Source organism: Staurois parvus, unplaced genomic scaffold (assembly GCF_062004578.1).
Source record: "Staurois parvus isolate SC_StPar_1 unplaced genomic scaffold, SC_StPar_1.0 ptg001432l, whole genome shotgun sequence".
In the NCBI taxonomy this organism is placed as follows: Eukaryota; Metazoa; Chordata; class Amphibia; order Anura; family Ranidae; genus Staurois; species Staurois parvus.
Genome location: NW_028319228.1, coordinates 5268581 through 5291152, shown reverse-complemented (window position 1 = coordinate 5291152; position 22572 = coordinate 5268581). Strand labels below are relative to the sequence as shown.

General features: G+C 40.7%; 1 protein-coding gene across 3 annotated transcripts in view; it reads left to right on the top strand.

Moving 5' to 3' along the window:
- Positions 1-17975, top strand: part of PTCH1 (patched 1) — a 144378-nt gene extending 126403 nt beyond the window's left edge. For all 3 annotated transcript variants that reach the window (XM_089662136.1, XM_089662135.1, XM_089662134.1), the window contains 7 exons: positions 383-663; positions 3786-3923; positions 5983-6125; positions 9323-9422; positions 9816-10070; positions 10295-10823; positions 13740-17975. In XM_089662136.1, coding sequence (XP_089518262.1) covers positions 383-663; positions 3786-3923; positions 5983-6125; positions 9323-9422; positions 9816-10070; positions 10295-10822 — 1445 coding nt within the window. In that variant the 3' untranslated portion in view covers position 10823; positions 13740-17975. The remainder of the gene's footprint in view (positions 1-382; positions 664-3785; positions 3924-5982; positions 6126-9322; positions 9423-9815; positions 10071-10294; positions 10824-13739) is intronic.
- Positions 17976-22572: the final 4597 nt, after the last annotated feature.

Sequence of the window (22572 nt, the reverse complement as noted above, 5' to 3'; positions counted from 1 at the left end):
CAAATCATGTTTAGCAAGTCAACTGAATGACCCTGCAGGGTCTGGAACACACAGCAACAGTAACCGAAAGCTAGCATTATGACTGACTGGAATTTGTATATCTCATTTTTTTGGTCCCTTATTGTGGTAGATCTGAGGTTACTGTTACATGATAAAAGAAGCATGGAAAATCAAGGGTTCCCAGACTATTAAATGATCATATGTTCTAAATTTCCTAAAACAAAGACCTTTTCATCATCTTAGATATTTCTCTGGCTCGGTCATTGTCAACAGCTTTACCTAGTCCTTCTGTGTTTGTGGTTTCCCTAGCCATGCAGGGGTTTATTTGAACAATTTACTTAATGTTTAGCATTATTGATCTCCACGTTTATTTGTTTTGCAGTCCGTGCAGCTGAGCCAATAGAGTATGCCCAGTTTCCTTTCTACCTCAATGGCCTTCGAGAGACTTCAGACTTTGTGGAAGCTATAGAGAAAGTGAGAGCCATTTGCAACAATTATACCAGCCTGGGAGTGTCAAATTATCCTAACGGCTACCCATTCCTCTTTTGGGAACAATATATTGGTCTACGCCATTGGCTCCTCTTGTCCATCAGCGTGGTCTTGGCCTGTACATTCCTGGTGTGTGCCCTTTTCCTGCTGAACCCCTGGACTGCTGGAATCATTGTAAGTTAATAAGGTTCTTTGTTGCAGTCAAATTCCTTTCGGCATAGCTCTTGCTACAGCCAGCAAGGTTTGTTTATGTCTGGATCTCTGGTGGAATAAAGTATGTTACATCATTCATGATATGTTTATTCGACTTTGAAGGAGAAAAGAAGGGAGGGTTTGCAGCTACAGCGTAAAACCTAATCCTTTACACCATGGTTTTGCCGTGTATACATATGGCAACTGCCATCATTTATTAAAATGTAGTTTTTACATTGACATTTGTTTTAGTATATCTTTTGCTTAGTGTGGGTATAGCACAGATATAGTGTGGCTGCTTGAAGATTACAGCTGGTCATACACAGTCAGATTTATCTGTTACGACAAAAGATATGTGAACTGCCTGTTCAACTGCCAACTTGAGCAAATTTTCCCCCAGTCACTGTTTTTTTGAATTCACACTGCACAGGAATAAAAAAAAAGTTTTGGGCCTGATACTATTTTCTTTTGTTCTTTATCATATGGGGCACTCAGATCTGATTTGTTACTAGTGAACCCAGTATGTGATATGTCAACGCTTCACTAACATCGGCATCTAAAATTAAATTTATGGTACTTGCATTTTACACTTGCCAAGTTCTCCAACACTGAGACCAAAAGGATGCACTGGGTCAAATGGCTCCGTGTAATTGTATGCTCTGCCAAAGAAGTTTGTAATATCACCAGAACAGAAGCAAGTTGGATACGGTTTACTAAAATCCTTTCCATATATAATACCTATTATTATTTTTTCCCAATTTGGCAAAGCTGGAGTTTCACTTTAAATTTTGCACTTATTTGCAGATGGGAAAATAGCCCACTAGTTTGTTAACTTGTAGGAAGTGTGTCTAATTGAATTTTATGTATGGGGCCTGCTACAGGAGCAAGGAATGACATGAAATGTTTACTTAAGTGTTACCACTCATCATCATTTTGTATGTAACATTGAAGGCTATACTTTTAAAACTTGATATTTTGACTTAGAGAAAAATTAAGAAAACCTTTGCCTACTTGGAATGCTACTCTGATCATTTACAGCAGGGGTGTTGAGTTATCATTTTGGGAGGTCTGCTCAGTAAACTTTTCTGCCAGTAGATGTCCAAATCTCATGTTTGTGCTAAGACGTGGATCCTAGTATACATGTAGTCGCTTTATGACTGTCAGAAAATAATCAATGTACAATTTCCTTAGCGGTTCAATAATATTTATTTTCAGTGTGACCTACTTACATCGGGTATCCCCAGTCAGAGTTGCCCGCCCTTACATGGGGTGTCCCCGGTCAAAGTTCCCCGCCCTTACATGGAGTGTCCCCGGTCAGAGTTCCCCGCCCTTACATGGAGTGTCCCCGGTCAGAGTTCCCCACCCTTACATGGGGTGTCCCCGGTCAGAGTTCCCCGCCCTTACATGGGGTGTCCCCCGGTCAGAGTTCCCCGCCCTTACATGGGGTGTCCCCCGGTCAGAGTTCCCCGCCCTTACATGGGGTGTCCCCGGTCTGAGTTCCCCGCCCTTACATGGTGTGTCCCCGGTCTGAGTTCCCTGCCCTTACATCAGGTGTCCCCGGTCAGAGTTCCCCTTACCTTTTAACACCATGCAGACAGAGGGCAGGAGGAGGAACAGGCTACAGGTCTGTAAGGAGGAAGTTCCACGTTGTATGTGATGCTGGGGGTGGGGCACACATAACATCCTTGGCTGTAAGGAAGCTGGCGGTTCCAACAACCAGTTGCTGTCGAGAAGGGGGAACCGCCACTGGAGACTGGTTGATGAACAGGATAGAACAGTCACTTGTTCTGGGTCCGGACAGCAGTCCATCCTTTAGCGATGCCTTTATATTTTTTTTTCTACAGCGGGAAGCTGCAGAAGGAAGCTCCTTTAGGGCTCGTTTAACGCTCCGCAAAGGCCGCATGCGTGGTTTAGCGGCGGTTGCTAGATGTTTGCAAAGTGTTACAAACGCCTACAATGAAGTTTGAATGGTGTTACCGCTCCGCAAACGCCGACCAGGCATTTGCGGAGCGGCACCATAGACTTGAATAGGAGGCTTCAACTCCTCCTGACTCGACCAGGGGCGTCTGTTTTGCCACGATGCAACGTGATGCTAACGTTCATGTGTGAACAGCACCATGTGCTGCAGAATTTTCCCAGGCATTTGGGAAGCGGTAAAAACACTTCCCAAATGCCTGTCTGCCACTTGCAAACAAGGCTAGTGTGAATGTAGCCTAAAAGTGGCCTTTGCTGGTTTTGTCAGTCTTTTCACTTTTTTTGGTATTCATTGCATTCAGACATTAAACCAATAACTCTGACTTTTTTATCATCTGAAGAAAAATCTAGCAGTGCAGTTGTGCAATGTGAAATAAAATGAAATGCAATTATTTCGTCAATCCTTACAGATGGCCTCTTTTTGTTGAACATGGGAAAAGGAGCTTACAGACCACCTACTCAGTAATGATTCACAAAATAGTGGAACTGAAAAGGGCAACAACCTTGCTTCTCTCTATACCAAAGACAATCCCTTTTTCTAGGGGCTGGTGGTAACACAAGTTAGATGAGAGATGTGTGTGAAGTTGAAAGACAACTTTTCCCCTCTCTGTCTTGGCTCGCCCCCCGGTTTCACCAGTGGAGCTTACTTCACTGCTTGATTTGTCTATACCATGCCCTCCAACTATTTTAAAACTCATGAGACTGTAACCTAAAACCTATAAGTTTTCTCTCTCCCCATTTTAGTATTTTACGCTTAAGGCAAGGAATTTACATAGAATGCCCTGAAAAACGACTAGTTTCTTACTGGCATTTTTTTTTTCTCTCTCTCTAAGCGTTCCTCCATAGTTTTGTCTATTAGGGGATGTGAGGGCGAACAAGGTCAAATGTTATATTTACAGTCCCTCTTGTGGATGAATGCAGTACTGTCATCAGAGTCTTGAAGAAAGAGCTGCTAACCCATGATGTGCTGTGAAAAATCAACAAGGCATTCTCTTCATGTCAGCCATATAACCCCTGCATCTCTCAGACATTGGGCTTATTAAAAGCTGGAGCCTTGTTCACTGTACTGTGTTATATTGCACTGTAGCGTGCATGCTGCTATAAAAGCTGACGTGTTCTTTATTTTCCAGGTTATGGTACTGGCCCTTATGACGGTGGAGCTGTTTGGGATGATGGGTCTTATTGGCATTAAGCTGAGTGCTGTGCCTGTGGTGATCCTCGTAGCCTCAGTAGGCATTGGTGTCGAATTTACAGTCCATGTGGCCTTGGTAAGTGCTGCTTCTGCTATCCTAATATTGTAGTTATTTTTTTATATCGGTTTCCTCGTTTTGTTTGGTTTTCTGTTACTTCCTTTGGGAATATTTTTTATTATAGTTCTGTGCTCTGTATACATTGTTTATACTAGTTGCTACGATTTTATATGGCATTATCTTTGTTTGCAGAATGAACTTGTAAATATTTTATCTGCGCTGTGTTTTGTCTGCTTAGTCAGAGATAAACTAGATTCCTAGGATGACATTGTGATTTTAACATATCATGTGCTGTAGATCCTTTTTAATAAGAGTTCAGTTTTACTGCATAAGGCCTCGTTCACTTGGGTGTAAAGAACAGGCATTTAATTCACATGTATAAATTCTTTTTTCTGTTTTTAACATTAATGGTGAATGGTCTTGTACACACAATGTGTTTTGCATCACTGCATGTTAATTTTACTCTTGATTGCAGCATTTGGTATGCATTACAACTGACAAAGTATGCCAAACACCTTCATATAAATCAATGGAAGCACTCCACAAATGCTTGATAAGCACTTCTAAAGTGTTTGGCGCATGTTTACAGAGTGCAATGGCAAGTCCATTTTCCTTGTTTCCTCTTGTCACCAAAAAACAGGCTTTCAGAGAGTTTCAGAAATTATCTCCAAACACTTTTAAAATGTGTCTGAAACATGAACTAATTCTATAGTTGTTAGTCTTCTACTCTTCTGAGGTCCAGCAATATTGCCTCCTACTCTAATCTGAGTGCCCCATAGCAAACCACTTACTGTGGGGGGCACTTGTGCAGACTCAATCCCGTGCCAGGCTGTGTGCATCCATAGACACACAGAGCATGGCTCTGCCCCGCTGAGTCTTCTGTGAAAAGAGAGACGGGAAAAGAGCTGCTGCAGATGGACACAACGCTGGGTCGAGATCAGGCTCAGGTAAGTGTTTAAGGGGGACCTGAGGGGAGCAGCTTTTGAAAGGTAATTTTACCGTGATGCAAAGAATGTGTTAAGGTAAACAGCCTTCTGCCTTTATAACCACTTTAATGCCCATGTGAACTTGGCCTAAATGCATTATCCACACAGTGTATTGCTGGCTATGATGTCATTATAGGGGTTCGACTGCTCCTGACGTGTGAAGTTTAGGGAACAGAATATAACTGCAATCCTCTTCTACATACCACTTGAGTGTTCATTCCATAGCTCTGAACCTCTGCTAGTCTCTACCGCCTGATATATAGCTTGAAGTGTTGCAAAATGGCAGTGGGGTTACCCACCTCTGTTCCCATCAAGATCCAGCCCCCCTCTTTGAAACTGTGTCCTCCTTTTCCTGGGTGATGTGGGAGGGGGGTGTAAGTCTTAACATAACAATCTGGAGGATATCTAGAAACTTACATTCTTGCTAAAAGAAGGGAGATGCCAGTTTGTATATGCACCCCAGTCTGCTGATAGTCAGCTCATCTAAATGGAAAACATTGCTTCCCCAGCCAGTTTAATCAATTCCTGTTTCACCCATATTCAGTGGAAGCAATAGGAAGTCTAAATGAATCTTGATGGCTTGTCTGAGTTAACAGGATTCAAACAGCGGGGCCTTAGCTGTGGAGTCTTAAACTAAATCTTCCATTTGCCCATTCTCTGGATGTTAACATTTTCTAAGTCACCAATCTGGCACTGATCAAGATAAAGAGCGAAAGGTTATTTATTTGTTGACTTGTTCTGCATCATGACTCAGCCAGCATGACAACCAGGCATTTGGAAAGGGACAGCCCCCATTCTCTTGTGTCAGATTTCCTGAATCCTCTAGGTGGCAAGCAAGGTTATTCTGTCTTAAAGGTTAACTCCACCTTTTGGACCTTGTTACATGTTACACCCATTTAGGGAATAACCTGATGCAAACTGGACCCTCCTACCCCACACCCCTTCTTCTTTTTTTTTTTTTTCTTTTGTGAAGGTGAACTTGGCTTTTAATGTGCATTGGTATCTTTAAATATAAATGTCACTAACTATTCTGTTCAGGATTTGCTTTCCGTAACATCCAGGTTAATACCTTTTTATCTTCACATCTGCAGGCTTTTCTCACAGCCATTGGTGATAAGAACCGGAGGGCAGTTTTGGCTTTGGAACACATGTTCGCACCAGTGCTGGATGGAGCGGTCTCAACTCTCCTGGGGGTCCTTATGTTAGCTGGCTCCGAGTTTGACTTCATTGTCAGGTAATGTGCTTGATGATCCCTCAAACAAAACACAAAGTAACTACAAGGACTGATTAAAATGTAGTTCTTTTGTAAGCATCTTCTATAAATATATATAGTTAAAATGTTTTTCTACCTTTTTTAACATTTGCGCACACAACAATGCTCTTTTGGCTGAGCTGCAGAGCCATCAGTCACGTTTAGTAGATGGCATTAAGTGCTCAGGGGTTTCTGCAGGGAATTAAGAAGGAGGCTGTTTTCTTGTGGATTTCATTAAGAATGTAAGTTTGTCAGCTCTGAGGAGGTTTTCTTTGAAAGGAATTTGATAACTGCAGTGAAATTGATCCCTCCTCTGTTACAAACAACCTGTGGAGCTCTGTAAAATGACTAATCTTAGATGTATCACTGCTTCATTGTGATCAGCTGCCGTGGCAAGAGGCCTGAGAGTAAATCCGAGTGGAGGATGGGTTTGTGAAATTCTTACTCTTTACAGACATGTGACCAAACCTGCATTAAATGTGTTACCTAAGAAAAGCCACATGTCCTAATAAGCTACGAAAGTTGTATAGTAAGAATTCTCTGTACATAGACCTGTATGTCCACACAAAGTTAGAGAACACTACTTTAGGAGGGGATCACATACATTAGGAATTGTTTTATTAAAAAAAAAACCAGGAAATTTAAAAGAGAAGTATAGGAATAAAAAAAAACAAACATTAAAACTTACCTAACAGGCTGCAGCATTGCTCTGATGCTGCAGCTGTCCTCCCACTGGCTGTACACCAAGAACCAAGCTGACTGTCACCGCTCTCTGCTCTGCCCCTCCAGCGCTCAATGGAACGCTGGACTGTGGAGGGGGCAGTAGCAACTGGCTCAGGCTCTCATTGCTATGCTGAGAGGCTGAGCCAAGTGTCTGTCAGATATCTGGCAGATCTTGACTCTGTTGTCGGGATCCCTGCAGAAACTGGGTTGGTTCTGTGGCATCAGCTGACACCAGGCTTTCGCTGCTGTTGGCTGAATGTGGGTCACAGGAGTGCAGAACTAAGTGCACTCCTGTGATCCATAAAAGAAATATGGCCAAAGGAGCTTTGGCCATACTTCTCGTTTTAAGGACAAGTATACTTTTAACTAAATTTTCATTATCCCTTCTCTTAGGCTTAACTAGAACGATTCCCTCCATCTCACCACACCCCAGCTGCTTACTTACCTCCATAGAGCTTCCATGGCCATATTCGGTGTTTACAACTTGTCTGTTTAAAATAAGTTTGCATTTATTTGCATAGAGCTGCATATGGAGGATCTCCATTCTCGTTTTATAATCCCAATTTAAATTGGTGGTGCACAGACACAGCCAGGGCTTAAAAGAATATTGCCGGACAGGCTGTAAACAGTGGGGGAGGCAGCAGCAGCACTACAAAGTTAAGTAAGCTGACGTAGGGAACAGGGAGAAGGCGAAAGTTAGTGAGCATTTAGTTAAAAGTACCCCTGTATCTTTTTAACATTTACAGGTATATTTTTTTTAATACTTATTGCTCATTGAATTTAGAGGAGGTAAAGGTGTCACCTTAATAAGGCATGTTTATATTCTTTAACTTGGCAAAGCCCTTAAATCTTAACATGGCCAGCAAAATCTACTCATGTGAAATCTGGATCTTTTTTGGAACTTGATGTGGAGTGATCACAGGTTTGTTCCAGGGGGATACCAAAGTTCCAAATCTTTTGGGAAGGCAGAAAGATTGGCTGAACTGTGTCCTTCAGTAAAAGGGAGTAAATGTGCAGACACTGTATATGCAGACTGCACAGAAATATAATCGCATTGTTTATGCAAGTGCTAGATGGATGACATACAAATGTTTCTGGGGTCTTTTGTTGATACAAATCCCAGTTTTAAGTTTTACTTGGTTTGCGTTTGAATAGGACATTGGCTTGCTGATTGTGCTAATGGAGTTAAGATTTTCCAAGATGTTTACAGAACCAGGTTATTTGTATGTTAGGATTTCATCCAAAAAAGATAGTGGAAAACAAGGGCTGTATTTGTGCCAGGACTTGGTTAACCCCTTTTGTTAAATCTTGAAGGGACATCTGACCTGTTGAAAAAAGGGACTCTATTGCAGGCCTCTCTATTCTTTTCATTCTCACAAAGCAGACACAGATTTTACCAAGTTTCTCACTCAATGTTTTATTGCACAAGAAAAAAAAAAGGCAGTAAACATGTTCAAATGCTACATTGAAAATGCCCAAATAACCTTAATTTTTAGAATATTTCAGAATAATCCCCGAATATTTCTGAATAATCCCTGACCATAAGTCTCAGTGGTGGGAAACAACATGCACTTGTGCACTTCCCTCCTCTTCCCCATTACTTTGGCCTTTATGTTTGAATTGGCTGACTCAAAACAAGAGTATTCAGAGATGCTAAATTGATCAACAAAAGATTAGCCTGCAATGCAGCTCAGCCATTGTGGAGCCTTTTACTACGTACAATGCTGAGGCATACCATAGAATGGAAAGCATTTTCTTGGACAAAAAGCTGGTTCCCTGTTCAAAACGGTTTGCAATTTAAGCTATGTGGTAAAACTGAAACTCACTGAATTCTAAGAGAAGTATAGTCATTAAATAACACGGGGAAAAAGGAGAAAAACTTTTACCTGACAAACTGGAGGTTTAATTGGAGATTGTTATAGTAAGTTTCACAAACCGTTCACATTGGATTAGCAGCAGTAGAAGTGGCTCTCTCCTCTAGTAAAGACTATTTTTGTGGAAATGATCCTTTTTTTTTTTTTTTTCCCCCTTCATTTGTTATCATTTTCTGGGTTCTGGCTAATAGGCAGAATGGGGCTGGTAGAGTGGGGGTGTGCAGGCTCTTTTTCTATTCCCCTCTATCCATAATTTTCAGTCACATGTTACATTTTCATATATACAAGTAATCTTTCAAGCCTACTGTTTTCCTAACAATATAACCATTTTCTTTTCCCCAAACTAACACTGAATTGTGGAATGCAGTATCTGAGGTAAATTCAAATATGTGTTACTAATTCCCATTGTTTTGTCTTGCTGTGTGTCCTTTATTTTTTTTGGGCCTTATAAATGCATGTTTTATACCATTCATATTATTCATAAGTAAAATGATCTCCAATTAGAAGTGTACTATATTGATTATACTTCGTATGCATATACTAATTAGGAAGATGCTGAATTTGCTGTTCTCTGCCTTGTAGATACTTTTTTGCGGTCCTTGCAATATTAACCCTCCTTGGAGTTCTGAATGGATTGGTGCTGCTCCCAGTTCTCCTTTCGTTTTTCGGGCCTTACCCTGAGGTAAGAATTTCCTTATTCAGATTCTAACCAGTGCAGGGGTTTAGTGGAAGTACACTTGTCAAGCCACAAATGGAACATGGTTTGGTAATGGCGGCCTCTTTCTGAAATTGACAGTTGCTTGATTTGTATCTGGCTTCCGTACTTCCAAATCATTGAGACAAAACAAGTATGAAATCAATGAAAGCCAGACAAAAGTGAGCACTCCTTGCTGCTTTCCTGGCTCTAGGTCGGCAACTCAGAAAGTTTTGAAGTCAAAGCATCAGTCTACATACTGAATGTTGAAGTATTGAAGCCCAAAATAATCATGTACAGTAAAAATAAGTAATTTATGTAACAGTAGCATATTGAGGCAAGTCATTAAATAACTGTAATATTTGTTAAAAAAAAAAACAGGTCTCCCCCACTGATGGAAGAGACCGGCTGCCCACACCCTGCTTAGCTCCTCCACCAAGTATTGTGAAGTTTCCAGTGTTCACACGGCAAGCACACACAGGATCTGATTCTTCAGACTCTGAGTCAGGTTCTCAGACAACGGTATCTGGCATCAGTGAGGAGCTTCGTCACTATGAGGCTCAACAGTCTACTGGAGTACCACCTCATCAAGTTATTGTGGAGGCCACAAGAAACCCGGTCTTCCCTAGGAGTTCTGTGAGTATTACAGTTTGGAATTTGTGCAACATATCTGTGGTCACCTTTAATGCTTTTGTTTCATTACTGTGTTAGTGGTAATTTTAATACCAGGGCATTTATGTCTTAGCATGATGCTGTTGACAGTAAAACGTCACACTGGTGGAACAGACAGAAAGGAGTGTTGTAGATGTAGTGAATGAAGCTGTTTTAGTAATTTTCTTTTTTTTTTTTAATCTGCATAGGTTGTTATACCAGATACCAGACAGAGCCAGTCAAATCAGAGGACACAAGCTAATCAAGACCCCAGACCTCAGCAACAGTGGCGACCTAGTAGGAATCAGAGGTGGGAACCGAGAGATGGTGTGTGTCCACCTCCATACCAACCTCGCAAAGACGCTTTTGAATCTTCTGCTGAGAAGCATAGTGGGACTAGTACCAGAGAACGCTCAGGGCAAAGACCCCACTTACAGAACAACAGGAAACCTGCCTTTGCTCCAGCGGGTCCTTCAGTGCCTTCATACTGCCAGCCTATTACTACTGTGACTGCCTCTGCTTCAGTTACTGTAGCAGTTCATCCTCCTTTGTGTAGCCACAGTGCTCGTGGTAGCTACCCGTTCTACAGTGGGTATCATGAAGATGAACATGGACCTTTCCAGGACCCTCATGTGCCTTCTAATGTGTGGTATGAAAAAAGGGACTCAAAAGTAGAAGTGATAGAATTGCAAGATTTTGAATGTGAAGAAAGAACCCAAGGACATTTCTCAAAATAAGGTAAATTGACATCTTTATTAATGTCACTGTGTTTGTGGGTTGTCTGTGAAACACTTGATTTACCATGATAGCAGTGTTTTCGCTGGAATTGCTTTTAATATGTGGTAAAAATTGAGAAAAAGATCGAACAAGTATTTGCAGCCAGACTCCTGCAGAACTGATCTCAAAGTGTATATATGGCGAATACCTTTTTGGATAGAGTAGGCTAGGGTTAAAACCAATGTCCTTTTTTATCTTTTGGTGTTTGTGTCCCATTGGAGACATTTCCCTTCATTGCCCGTCTTTGAGACACAACAGAAAGTTAGAGTAACACTTCTAAAGTGAGGGAGGTTTCCCCTTTTCAGAAAGTTTTCAGAGAAATTGGAAGACTTTCCCTCACGTCTTGCTATGGTGAAAACTGTAAAATTTCCCTTAATTTTGTCTCTCAGCAACTGTTTTCACTAGGACAAAGAGTGAGTGAATTGCCCCAGTGGGAATACAGAGAGCAATTAAAACTTGGCAAGGAACTGTTTGTTGCGATGTCTGCTGACGGGGGGGGGGGATAGGATCTGTTCACTTTGGAGAGATTTCCTCTCCCTTCCTGTTTCCTACCTGGGAAAAAAAGTGAAGATAAATATCCAAAAATGGTCAGTACAGCAAAAATTAAACCGAGATTATCCAAAACTAAAAAAAAACCTTTTGGCTTGACAAAACATCTGGACATAATGTCATAGAATAAAGGGGACACAGTGAGATAAATCTGGCACAGAAATATTTTAGTGACATATAAGATTTAGTTGAACACAAGTCGTAAATGTAAAAGATGCTTACATATATCTGGGATAATATACGGAAATCTCAGATGTCCTTTGCCGAGAGCCCTTATTATCTTGATTGACTGTAGACTTGCCACCTTTTCATAACCGCAATATTAAATGAAGCCAGTATTCCTAGGATAGCTAATAGTAGTTCTTCACATTCACCTGAACTTGTTCAGGAAAGTTTGACATTTTGTAGCTTCTGCAAGCCACTTCTTCGGTTCCAATGAGTGTGTGGAAGATACCCCAACATTTATAACCACACAGATGCTGACAGATCTCTTCCTGACACTCGCTGGAACTACAAAACCTCTTCAGCATTACAGAACAAGTTCAGTTGAATGTAACAAACTGCTACTAGATCTATCATGACCTGGATAAATAAGAACCTTCACAGAAATCTTTCTAGGAATGTTCATTCCTGACTTGCAGTCTGTGTTAGTGCTGGATCTAGGCAGAGAGTTGAAGCAACTCTGTATATGATCAATGTCCTGAGCACTGTGATAGTGAGTGGCTAAATTTAATTAGTGTCTCTGAATGGTCTTGTTTGTCCACATGAACATAAGCATTGCATTTCTTATACTTCAATGCCTAAAAAAAAAAAGACAACATGCTGCCGTTCTATTTCTGTTAGTGACCTCATTTTCTATTGTAGTAAGTAGAGCGTAAAGGAAAAACACATGGCCTCCTTCATTTCAACCATTATGGCAAGGCATACATGCAATGTAGGAGCTGCACCAATGGAGTCCAATCTTAAAAATATAAAAAAAAATAAATCCTCACATTTATATGCTGCAACTGTGTTTATTGTAAAGCTCACGTCAAATGTCAGCCTGGCAGACCTTCAGTGCATTTCGTGCATTAGCACTTCATCATAATGCATATGTCTTACAATTAAACGTTAACGCATAAAACAGGACCGTGTGTTTTCTGATGATTAAGTGCCAGTGCACAAAGAGCGTTGACTCTCTGCTGGTCTGACATTTGATGTGAGCTTCTCAATAAACACAGTGGCAGCAATAGATGGGACCTTTTCTTTCTTCTGTTTTCATCTGCCATTTCTAGCTTTGTATATTGACCTTTGAAATTGAAAAAATTTACATTGAACATTAAAAAGGTTAAAGGTTCGAGCATCATTTAAAAAGAAAAATTTGAAGAAATTAACTTTATCTGCCAACAGCACACTGTTTAGTCATACAATGTAGCAATAAGAATACACTTTCTTTCACTGCTGTTATCATTTACTCAGCTTTTAATGTAATATCTGCTTAAGGCTTCCACACGGAGCGTAATAAAGTGTACACCTATGGAGGGTCATGTTTACCCCCATGGGTATGCACAGATGTTCCATGCATCCCCCAGAAGGCAGTCCCACCGATGTCAATTCTGACGCAGTGGCTGCACTGACACAGACACTGCTCCAAATCTGACATCTGTGCTGGTGCACAGCCATGCACCAGCACGGATGTCAGATTGGGAGCAGCGTCTGTGTCTGTGCAGCAGTATTTAAATCAGTGGGACTTCCTGCATGGGGGGATGCACGGGACACTTGTGTATACCCATAGTAAATGCTGTGTATACCCAAGGTAAATACTGCCTTCAATGGGTGTATGCTTTTATACACCTGTGTGAACGAGGCCTTCGTGAAAAAGCCTGCATTGTCAATCAGTCTTTATTCCTGCTTTTATGTCTAACTGAAATGGTTGGGTGTACATAGCCTCAAGCTGGCCATTCCCATTGCAATCTTATTGTACAACCTCCTTTTAGATCTACCAACAACTCTGTGATTTAAGGGTTTACTTTACAAGATATGAATGCTATGGCTTGCTAAGGTAGGTCCTCATGCCACATGGCTGTTGGTAAATCAATAGTAGATTTTACAATTGTATTGTAACATGTATGATCACTTTTATGGTTAACAAATATATTTAAACATTGCATTATCTAGCTGTGGTCTTCTAATCTGGGTATAATTCTGTTTGCTTTGGGGAAATACAAATGTTTCATACAATCGTGTTTTTGGTTTTTTTTTTTTTTTTTCTTGGTTTTGTTTTTTTCTGCTTCTTTTTTTTTTTTTACAGTTTATGAAGAGACTGACAATTTTTGCTTTCTTTCCCAGGGTCCACACATTCTGAATCATTGATGGCCAAAGACGGGACAAAATTTCCAGACTGGTTGATGAAAGCTGCTGGAGGTTTTATATAATGGACATGCTGCATCAGGACAACAGTTCATTGTTACTGTAATCTATTGTACAAATGTGTTAAATATTGTTAAAAATATTTAAAAGGTGTATACATATGTAATATACGGAAAATTGTGTAAAGTTTTAGTATAACAGCGGAGTTTCTGACTCCTTTTAACAGATGGGGCAAAGCTGATTTGCTCTTTCTACTTAATGTACAGGATCTGTGTCACATTTTAATTAATCTAGATATAAGATTCAGCATTATTTGTTTCTGCTGCTTAAATATTGTATAATGGACTTGTATAATTTCTATGCAAATATTGCTTATATAATAGGTGTTTATATGTGTAAAAGTTTTGTGTGTTGATGTTTAATGTTCATATCACGACCCTGTGGTAGTATGTTACTGATCATTTCAAACACGCTATGCGTGAGTATTTCTTTTCTTTCAGACAGACAGATATGAAGAATTTGTCTTAGCTGATGTTGTTCCTTGCCTGTCCTTGTGTGCACCTGTCTCATGTGATAACTTACTGTACAGTCTGTCCCACTGTGCATAGTCTTGGTGTGCTTATGTACAACCTGCAAAGTCTTCTCTCCATCACGAGCACTTACTAAAAGACTTACATCCTCATCTGCTTGTCCCTTAATGAGGTGGGGATTGGCAATATTTGGCATTCTCACTGCTGTTAAATTGTAAGCTCCTGTTGTGCTAAACCAGTTGCATTGATCAGCCATCACCTCCATTTACACTCTCCAGTAAGTGGTAGGCCAAACATTGCCTTTCCTGTCTTGTAAGTGAAAGCACTTCAAGCAAAAAATAGGGGAGAACTTTGTTTTACTCATTTTATATGGCTTATGTTACCCACTCTTCATGTTGGTGCTAATATTCTGTTTCGTTGTGTTTCTTGTTTCTAAACAAAATGTAAAAAGGTTTCCCTATCTACCTCCCTTCCTCTTTTACATACATAGATATGTTGTTTGCTCAGAGTTTACCTTTATACTATTAATTTAATTGAAATATTAAGATTTATTTTCTTTTTTTTTTTTTTTATACTTTGGATATACTGTATGATTTCTTCCTGTCCCATTGTGGGGTTGCAGTGCATCACATTGCATGCTGCTTTGTCATAGAAGAAGTTTTATTTGAGATACTTAAATCATTAAGGCACTTGTTAACAAAAAAATGAAATTTAAATAACTGAACATGAACTACATAGCTGCCTTTTCTTATCATTATAAGCTATTTGATACATAAGCACACTGAGACCTCCATAAATATCTGTGTCCATATCGCTGCCATCAATGCAGATTGCAACTGCCATTGACAGTACAAACATTGCCTTGTGTGCTTGTAGTGTAATAACCACATAGTACTAATATGTACATGTTTCAAGCTAAACCATGTGACACAACCTGAAAAACTACCTTCACCCCACTAATAGGCATGCATAGCACAGTGATGCTCAAACTTCCTGTGGTTTCTTTCATTCATCCAAGATCAAAGCTGGTATTCTTTTAGGTGATCAAATGCTCCATTCTCTCTCTGTAAGATTATGATCAAGTTCCAGTCTAGGGGAGAACATTCCAATACTGAAAACTGGGATACTTTTAAGCCCCTCCACCTCTCCCTGTTTGACAAATCCAGCATCCATTCTAGTAAGCTTCACAGGTTTTTGTTTTTTTGTGTGTGTGCCATTACCAACAATCAGATTTACTGCAGAAGAACTGATCCAGTCGGTGGGGTTGATTTATTAAAGGAGCAGAGCATGTTCACTTTGTATGGGAATTTCATTTGGGTTAGTGAATGTTGCATTGCATAGACTGTCCAAAAAAAATTTTTTTAAAGTGGATTTTTGCCTGCAAATGATTGAAGTCAGCAGAGCTTCACCTCATTCACTAAGCTAAGGAAAATTCTGGTATAAAGTGAAAATTCACTTTAAGTGAACAGCCTGTATTCCATTAGTAAATGAACCCCCAATAAGTGCCTATAGCATATTCTGTGAATTGAAATTATGTAGATTTCACTGCATAACTAAGGTAAAACAGCCAGTTTCATTTTACTTTGAGTTGTTTCCTTGCAGGCACATCCCTTTTTAGAGATGCAATCATGCAAAAGCTTTGAGGTTAGCAATATAGGGCTCATAAAATGGGCTAGAGTTATACCATTTTTACCAGTCTGTGGAGGCTATATCCCATTTCTTCTGGTTTTCTAGCTGGGCAAGAAATGCTGCAAGAGTCTATGGCTGATTTACTAAAGTAGTTGAGAATCTTTGCACGCTAAACTGTATGAATATCAATTATCCAATCTTGTTCAGATGAAATAAGTAAGCAGGAATTTTGTTTTTTGCCTGATTGGGTATCTGAAGTGAATGGTCTGTGTGAAGATTCTACTCCTTTTAGAAAATCAATGTCTGTCTTCAAAAAAATCATTTTTACTGCTAGAGCTAGAAAGAACTTGAAGTGGAACTCCATAAAGCTAAAAAGCAAAAGAAACCGTTGAAATACATATGAGGACCATTTTACCTACTCAAATATGGTGATTTCCATAGTCGATTTTACAATGTATAGCCTGGATGGTGATCTGACTATTTGCTATTGCATCTTTGCAGACTCCTCTATCACCTGCCTGCTTGTTGGACTGTGAAGTGGTTTACCACTCTGCTTAGGTCTACCATGTTCTCTCCTCCTGCAGCTTAAACTACCTGAAAACCTGTCAGATTAGCAGCATTTTGTCCAGCTTGCTCACAGTGTTACATTTCCCATTCTCTGATTTCTGCTACACAGGTGACAGGGCAATAATTATAAAGCTAGATACCAGGCAGCTATATGAGTAGTGTTTTTAAAATGCATGCATTTTAATACTGGAGTTCCACCTCAAAGGGAAACCTGAGAAAAATACAGGGTCTGCTTCTGAAGATGCTACTTATCTGGCTTTAATAGATTGCATGCTGTAGGTGAAATTAGTGTGGTCAGACATTCTGATCAGAGTAGATTTTTTTTTTTTTTAATAATTTATTGGGTTAGAGTGTAGTGAATCCACAAAATCATTATATCAGCCAGGAAACTATAATTTTCAGAAAATGAGGTGAGCAAGGACAACCTACCTATTTCTATCAGTAGAGATCTCATTTAACTGTTAGGACACATTTGTTGATCATGTAAGCATTCCTTAATTTAAAGCTGGAAGCAGCACTGTGCTATCATGTCATACCTGCAATGGTACAGTATACTAGTGCCTTTCATTGCTGATCCCTCCAAGTACCACACTACATTCTTACACTGCCAAATATCTTCCCTCTCCCTTGTTAGTGTGTCTGCTGCCTTCTGCACAGTATAGACTTTATATATCTCCTATAGTCACATTGGCAAAGGGAGAACCGTAGCTGGCAAATATTTTTTGTTCCTTTTTTTTTTATTTTTAATATTTATATTTTTGTATATTAAGAATGTGCTCTTACAGTATTTGTCATGCCAGTTTATAACAAAACAATGCAGGGATTTTTTTTTTAATTTCTATTGGAAAGACTATTACAGCTATGGGCTACTTTTAATTGAATTTCTATTTGTATAGAGTGCTTACTAATGTTAAATAGGAGAGAGTATATAACATTTACAATAAAGACTCATAGCTTTCTAGATTAAGGAGTTAAAAAGGAAAATTATTCAAACTGGGTCTCATTTCCTGCCTTTTTATGGCAGGCATGAGTTTTGTGTCATTTCATTTACAAAGATAAACATATGCCATATAATTTATTTATATGAAAATTTATTTTTGTAGTGTACATAGTAGTCATCAAGTCTTTTTTGACAAAAGTATATTTTTAAAAGAGTTTATATGTATTGATACCTTTTGTGAGACATGAAACTTGGGTACAGTGCACACTTTTAAACTACGCCAGACAAAATACTGCTTAGCCCCTTCATGGCTATGGGTTGGCCACCTACATGCATAGGGCGTTGCTACACCATTCCATCAGAGAACGGGTTAACCACAGAGAGAGAGAGATCATTACAACTCTCGTCATACAGAATGTGTTTCATTGTTTGTGATCTAGTGTGGTTTACATTTCAAACATTGGAAATGAAAATTTGTACAAAATCTCTAAATATTAATGTTCGAACACTGATAGAATTTCTAACATGAATAAAAATTATTATAACTTATATGTTACGTATGTTTGATTTTGTGGTTTCTTTTTTCAATTTGTAGGGTAAAGTAGTTAGTGTATAGATTGTCTTGTACAGATAACTGAGAATGCCACTCGAAGTGGTAGATTTGCTAATCTGGTGATCCACTATATGGATGGGTATCCAAAAGTTCATCCTGGGAAGCATAGCAACTGCGCAACATGCAGGTGCCGCACTGATGATAGCCCAGTGTGTGATAATGGTGGGAAGTGACCTCAGCCTTCAATCCTCCTAAGCCACACCCACTGACATTTCACCCTACCCCTAGGATTAGTCATGCAGGTCACCTCTATGACTAAGCCGTGGGGTGAAACACGTCAGGCGTGACTTAGGAGGAGCCAAGGCTGAGGACACTTCCCACCATTATCTCACACTGGGCTGTTGGCAGTGCAGTGCCTATATATTGTACCGTTACCGTGTATAGATTCATTGCAAAACCATAAAGTGAAAATTTGCACAACAAGCTAAAATTGAATAGAGAACTAGCTTCCCCAAACACTAAACCTGTGGCTTTCTTTTCAAGATTGGGCGATTTCACTAAGTTTTCACAGGTAGTTGTTTGTACTACCTAATGTATCTGTATATTTGACAAATTAGATTGTGTGCTGTTTGGAGATTGTTGTTCTCTAAATGAAAGTGGAACTATTACTGAAACCCTGTTTTTCCCCTGAACCCTAAAGTAATCACCTAGCTAATCCTGCCAGTAGAACCATTGAATAGTCAAATTTTTTGATAGGGTGCCAATGTGCTTCCTTTTGCTATCAAATTATTGTAGTATCGTCACCATTTCTGCTACTATAGATGCTAAATTGGTGGCCTAGTTAGTAAAGAGCCATGGCCAGATGCCGTTTCCCCCCTCCACATCCACACCCTATAAGATACAGCAATATTTTGTCAATCTGCAAGAGCTAATGGAAAGTTGTAAATGTACTGCCCCACCCCCTTCAACTATGTCTAGTGGGGTGTGCAAGAAATCCAGAAGCTGAAGCCAAATGGTACACGTTGCCCAGACTGAGTAGTTCAACAGCTATTCCCTGATCAGCCATAACATTAAGACCACCTACCATGACCCATCGAGGCATGGCCTCAGCTAGACTTCTGAAGGTATGCTGTGTAATCTGGCACCAACCCATCAGTAGTAGTAGCAAATCTTTTAAGTTGGAGGCAGAGCCTCCATGGATCAAACTTGTTTTTTCAGCACATCTCACAGATGTTCAATTGGATTGCAATGTGGAGAATTTGGAGGGCAAATAATTGTTGTGTTCCTCAAATCATTCTTGAATTCATCAGACCAGGCCATCTTTTTCTATTGCTCCAGTTCTGATGCTTACTTGCCAATTGTAGGTGCTTTCGGCTGTGGACAGGAGTCAAAATGGGCACCCTGATAATTCTGCAGCTAGGCAGTCCCCATATGCACAGAACTACAATGTATTGTGTATTCTGATATCCTTCTATAAGAACCAACATTAACTTTTTCAGCAATTCAAGCTCTCTTCTATTGGACTGGACTACACAGGCCAGTCTTTGCTCCAAATGTGCATCGAAGTACCTTGGCCACCAATGTGTCCAGTCATGGACGGCCAAGTTTTCCTTCCTTGGACCACTTATGGTAGGTCCTGACCATTGCAGACCAGGAAGACCGCACAAGAGCTGCATTTTCAGAGATCTTCTACCCATTCTAATTTGCTCGTCAAAGTCGCTCAAATCCTTATGAGTCAGTCACCACTCTCTGCTTTGCCCTTCCAGTGCTCACTGGAGCGTCGGGCTGTGGAGGGGGTGGGTGTGGCTGGCTCAGGATCTCAGCGGCATGCTGAGAGGCTGAACCAGCTGCTGGTCAGGGATCTGGGTGTATTCTGAAATTGTTGTTAGGATCCCTGCAGAGTCTGGACAGGCTCTGTGACGTAAGCCAAAAGCAGTCTTTATGGGCAACAGGAGTGCAGAACTAATTGCACTCCTATTACCCAGAACAGAAGTATGGCCGAAAGAGCTTTGGCCATACTTCTCTTTTAACAGTTACATGTAGGATACGATCAAAAGCTAAAGCAAGCTTGTTATTTCTGGTGCAGCCACAGACTTGTTAATCCGCTTCTGTGCAAAAAGTAGAACTGATTTATATGGCCCTAAAGTAGCATAACAATACAAACTCTGAGCTGGTGTACAGAGGTACACCAGAAGTCTGAGCTGGCCCTGCCTGTGCTGGGAAGCTGTCATTTATATGACAACTTCCCACACAGTGCTGTATCCCTGGCCCCATTGAGTTGTCGGCTGGGAGATTCCCTGGAAAGCTAAAAGTAAGTGGAGACACAGGTGATGTCATTATTCAATTGTCGGCAAAGCAAATATTGGACTGAATAGTGGCTATAGATCTGCCCACTGCTGTGTTCTGTCAACCAAAAGTAAAGTGCAGAGCTCCACCCACCTGAATATAAACCTCCTCAGCCATATGCCTGTCTGTCATAGGCGCAGTGACCGGAAAGAAGACCACTGAGAAAATGAGTGTCCAGTGCACCCCAAAGTTCAAACACACATGGGTGTGTGTAGGTCCCCACTTAAAGAATACCAGAGATAAGAGAGAGGGGCTGCTGCCGAAAGGCAGCTAAAACTTAAAGGATAAGTTTACCTTTTGGACAAAAATAATAAATGCACATTTTTTTGCAGGTAAAAAAAAATGTGCATTTATTATTTGTCCAAAGGCGCCTGTAAAGCATTGCACCAACGATCAGTAGATTGCTGATGCCATGCAAGCCTCCTGCAGACCTGTCAGAATATCTGCTTGCCGTACAGGATGTACCTCTGTACACAGCGCATTTCTGAACCCTGCACTCTGTACACAGCGCACTCCTGAACCCTGCACTCTGTACACAGTGCACTCCTGAACCACGCATGTTGTACACAGCACATTCCTGAACTCTGCACAATATTTACCCAGCGGGGGCTACCTACAACCATCTGCCTACCTACACTCAAACATGCATGCCACATTTTTTTTTCCTCTGAGAGGAGAGCCCAGGTTATGACCTTGTATGGCAGCCTACTGTTTTCATAAAATGCCCTTGGTTGTGACTAGTACTATCATGTTTCAATTCTACATTTATTAAAAGTGGCTAAATTCCCTATTGATTGTTCACTTTTACAATGAGTTACTGTTAGAATAAGTTCAGCAGTTATGATCTACAAAGTGTTAGGGGATAGGATCTTTCAGTGTGTTTAGGCATTAGTTGGATTGTCTTTTTGGGGGGGTGAAGGGGTGACATGCTGGAGTCTGAGCCCCTACAAAGATGCCCAGATCTCCAATAAGAGTGGAAAAATGGTACAATGCTGGCTTCTTATTTGCTGTGGGTGTAGACTAATCTGAAAGCACCTTGCTGTAGTAAGCTGCTGCTGGTGAGGGTGATCTGCAGTAGACTCTGGAGTTAGAGGGATGTATACAAGAGAGTAGCTATTTCTGCATTGGTAGTTATGTCAGCAATGAGTGCCTTTTCTAAATAATTACTGGGTTTGATAATGCAGGGGTTAAGAGGCAGTGAAATCTTGTTAAATGATTACATATTTCAGTGATGGAAAAGGAAGAGAAGCATATCAGCCCAGTTTTTCCAGTACAGCACCAAATGTAAAATGACAGTAGTGTAACGCCCTCTAGGTTTAGCTAGATAGGCTTTTTGAGGGTTTTTTTTTGTTAGTTGGAGGCTGGGTAGAAGCCTGGGATGAGTCAGCCTGGGAGTGAGGTAGTGAGTTCACCTCAGTACAGGCTGTGTGGTTCTACAGATCAGAGCTTCTGTAGGCACCCTTCCAGAAACTGGCAGAACGTTCTGGAAGAGGGGCGTAGGAGACTCAGAACTGCATGATTAGGAACCTTTGCCAATCCCCTGGTAGGAGGCTGGGCATGGTGACCAAGGACAACCCTTAAATATGACAGAGCCTGTGGGTAGTGTCAGGTGGAAGATGGACTGAGAGGAGGACTGGAGTGTAGAGCCTGGGAGGGGAGCCTACCTACAGGCAGGTTGCTGGAAAGGAGGATCTCCACTGTCCCACCATCTCCTAGAGAGGACTACCTGTGCGGCAGGGAAGGAGCCAGCCCAGGCAAAGGCCTGAAAGCAGCTTTAACCCACCAAGCTGACAGGACAGTGTGAGTACTTCTACACTCCCTGGGCCAGATAAAGGGAGAGAGCAGTCAGGTGCAAGACCCAACTAGTTCTCATCCAGGACTGCTTGATTGCAAGCTCTTGCCCCGGGATATCTTCAGTGCAACTGGGTGAAAGGAGTCATCAAAGGTCTGAGGAGGTACACCAAGGGGGCTTAGAGCTCTCTTAAAGAAACAGTTTCATATTTTTTGGATCTTTTGTACAGTATTGTTACTAAAAAGTTCATCCTCAAGTTTACAGTTCCCTGGACATCTCATATACCCCTAGACCCCTTCATGTGTTAACCCTTTAATAAAAACAATTAAAAACCAGCTTAAGGAATGTATTACTGACTCTGGATGTGCAAGTGTGGAAAATGGGTGTTGTCTGGCTGTGCAGAGCCTAGGAAGGACCCAAACAAATCCAGTGGCCCTCAAGAGGGTAGCGCTACA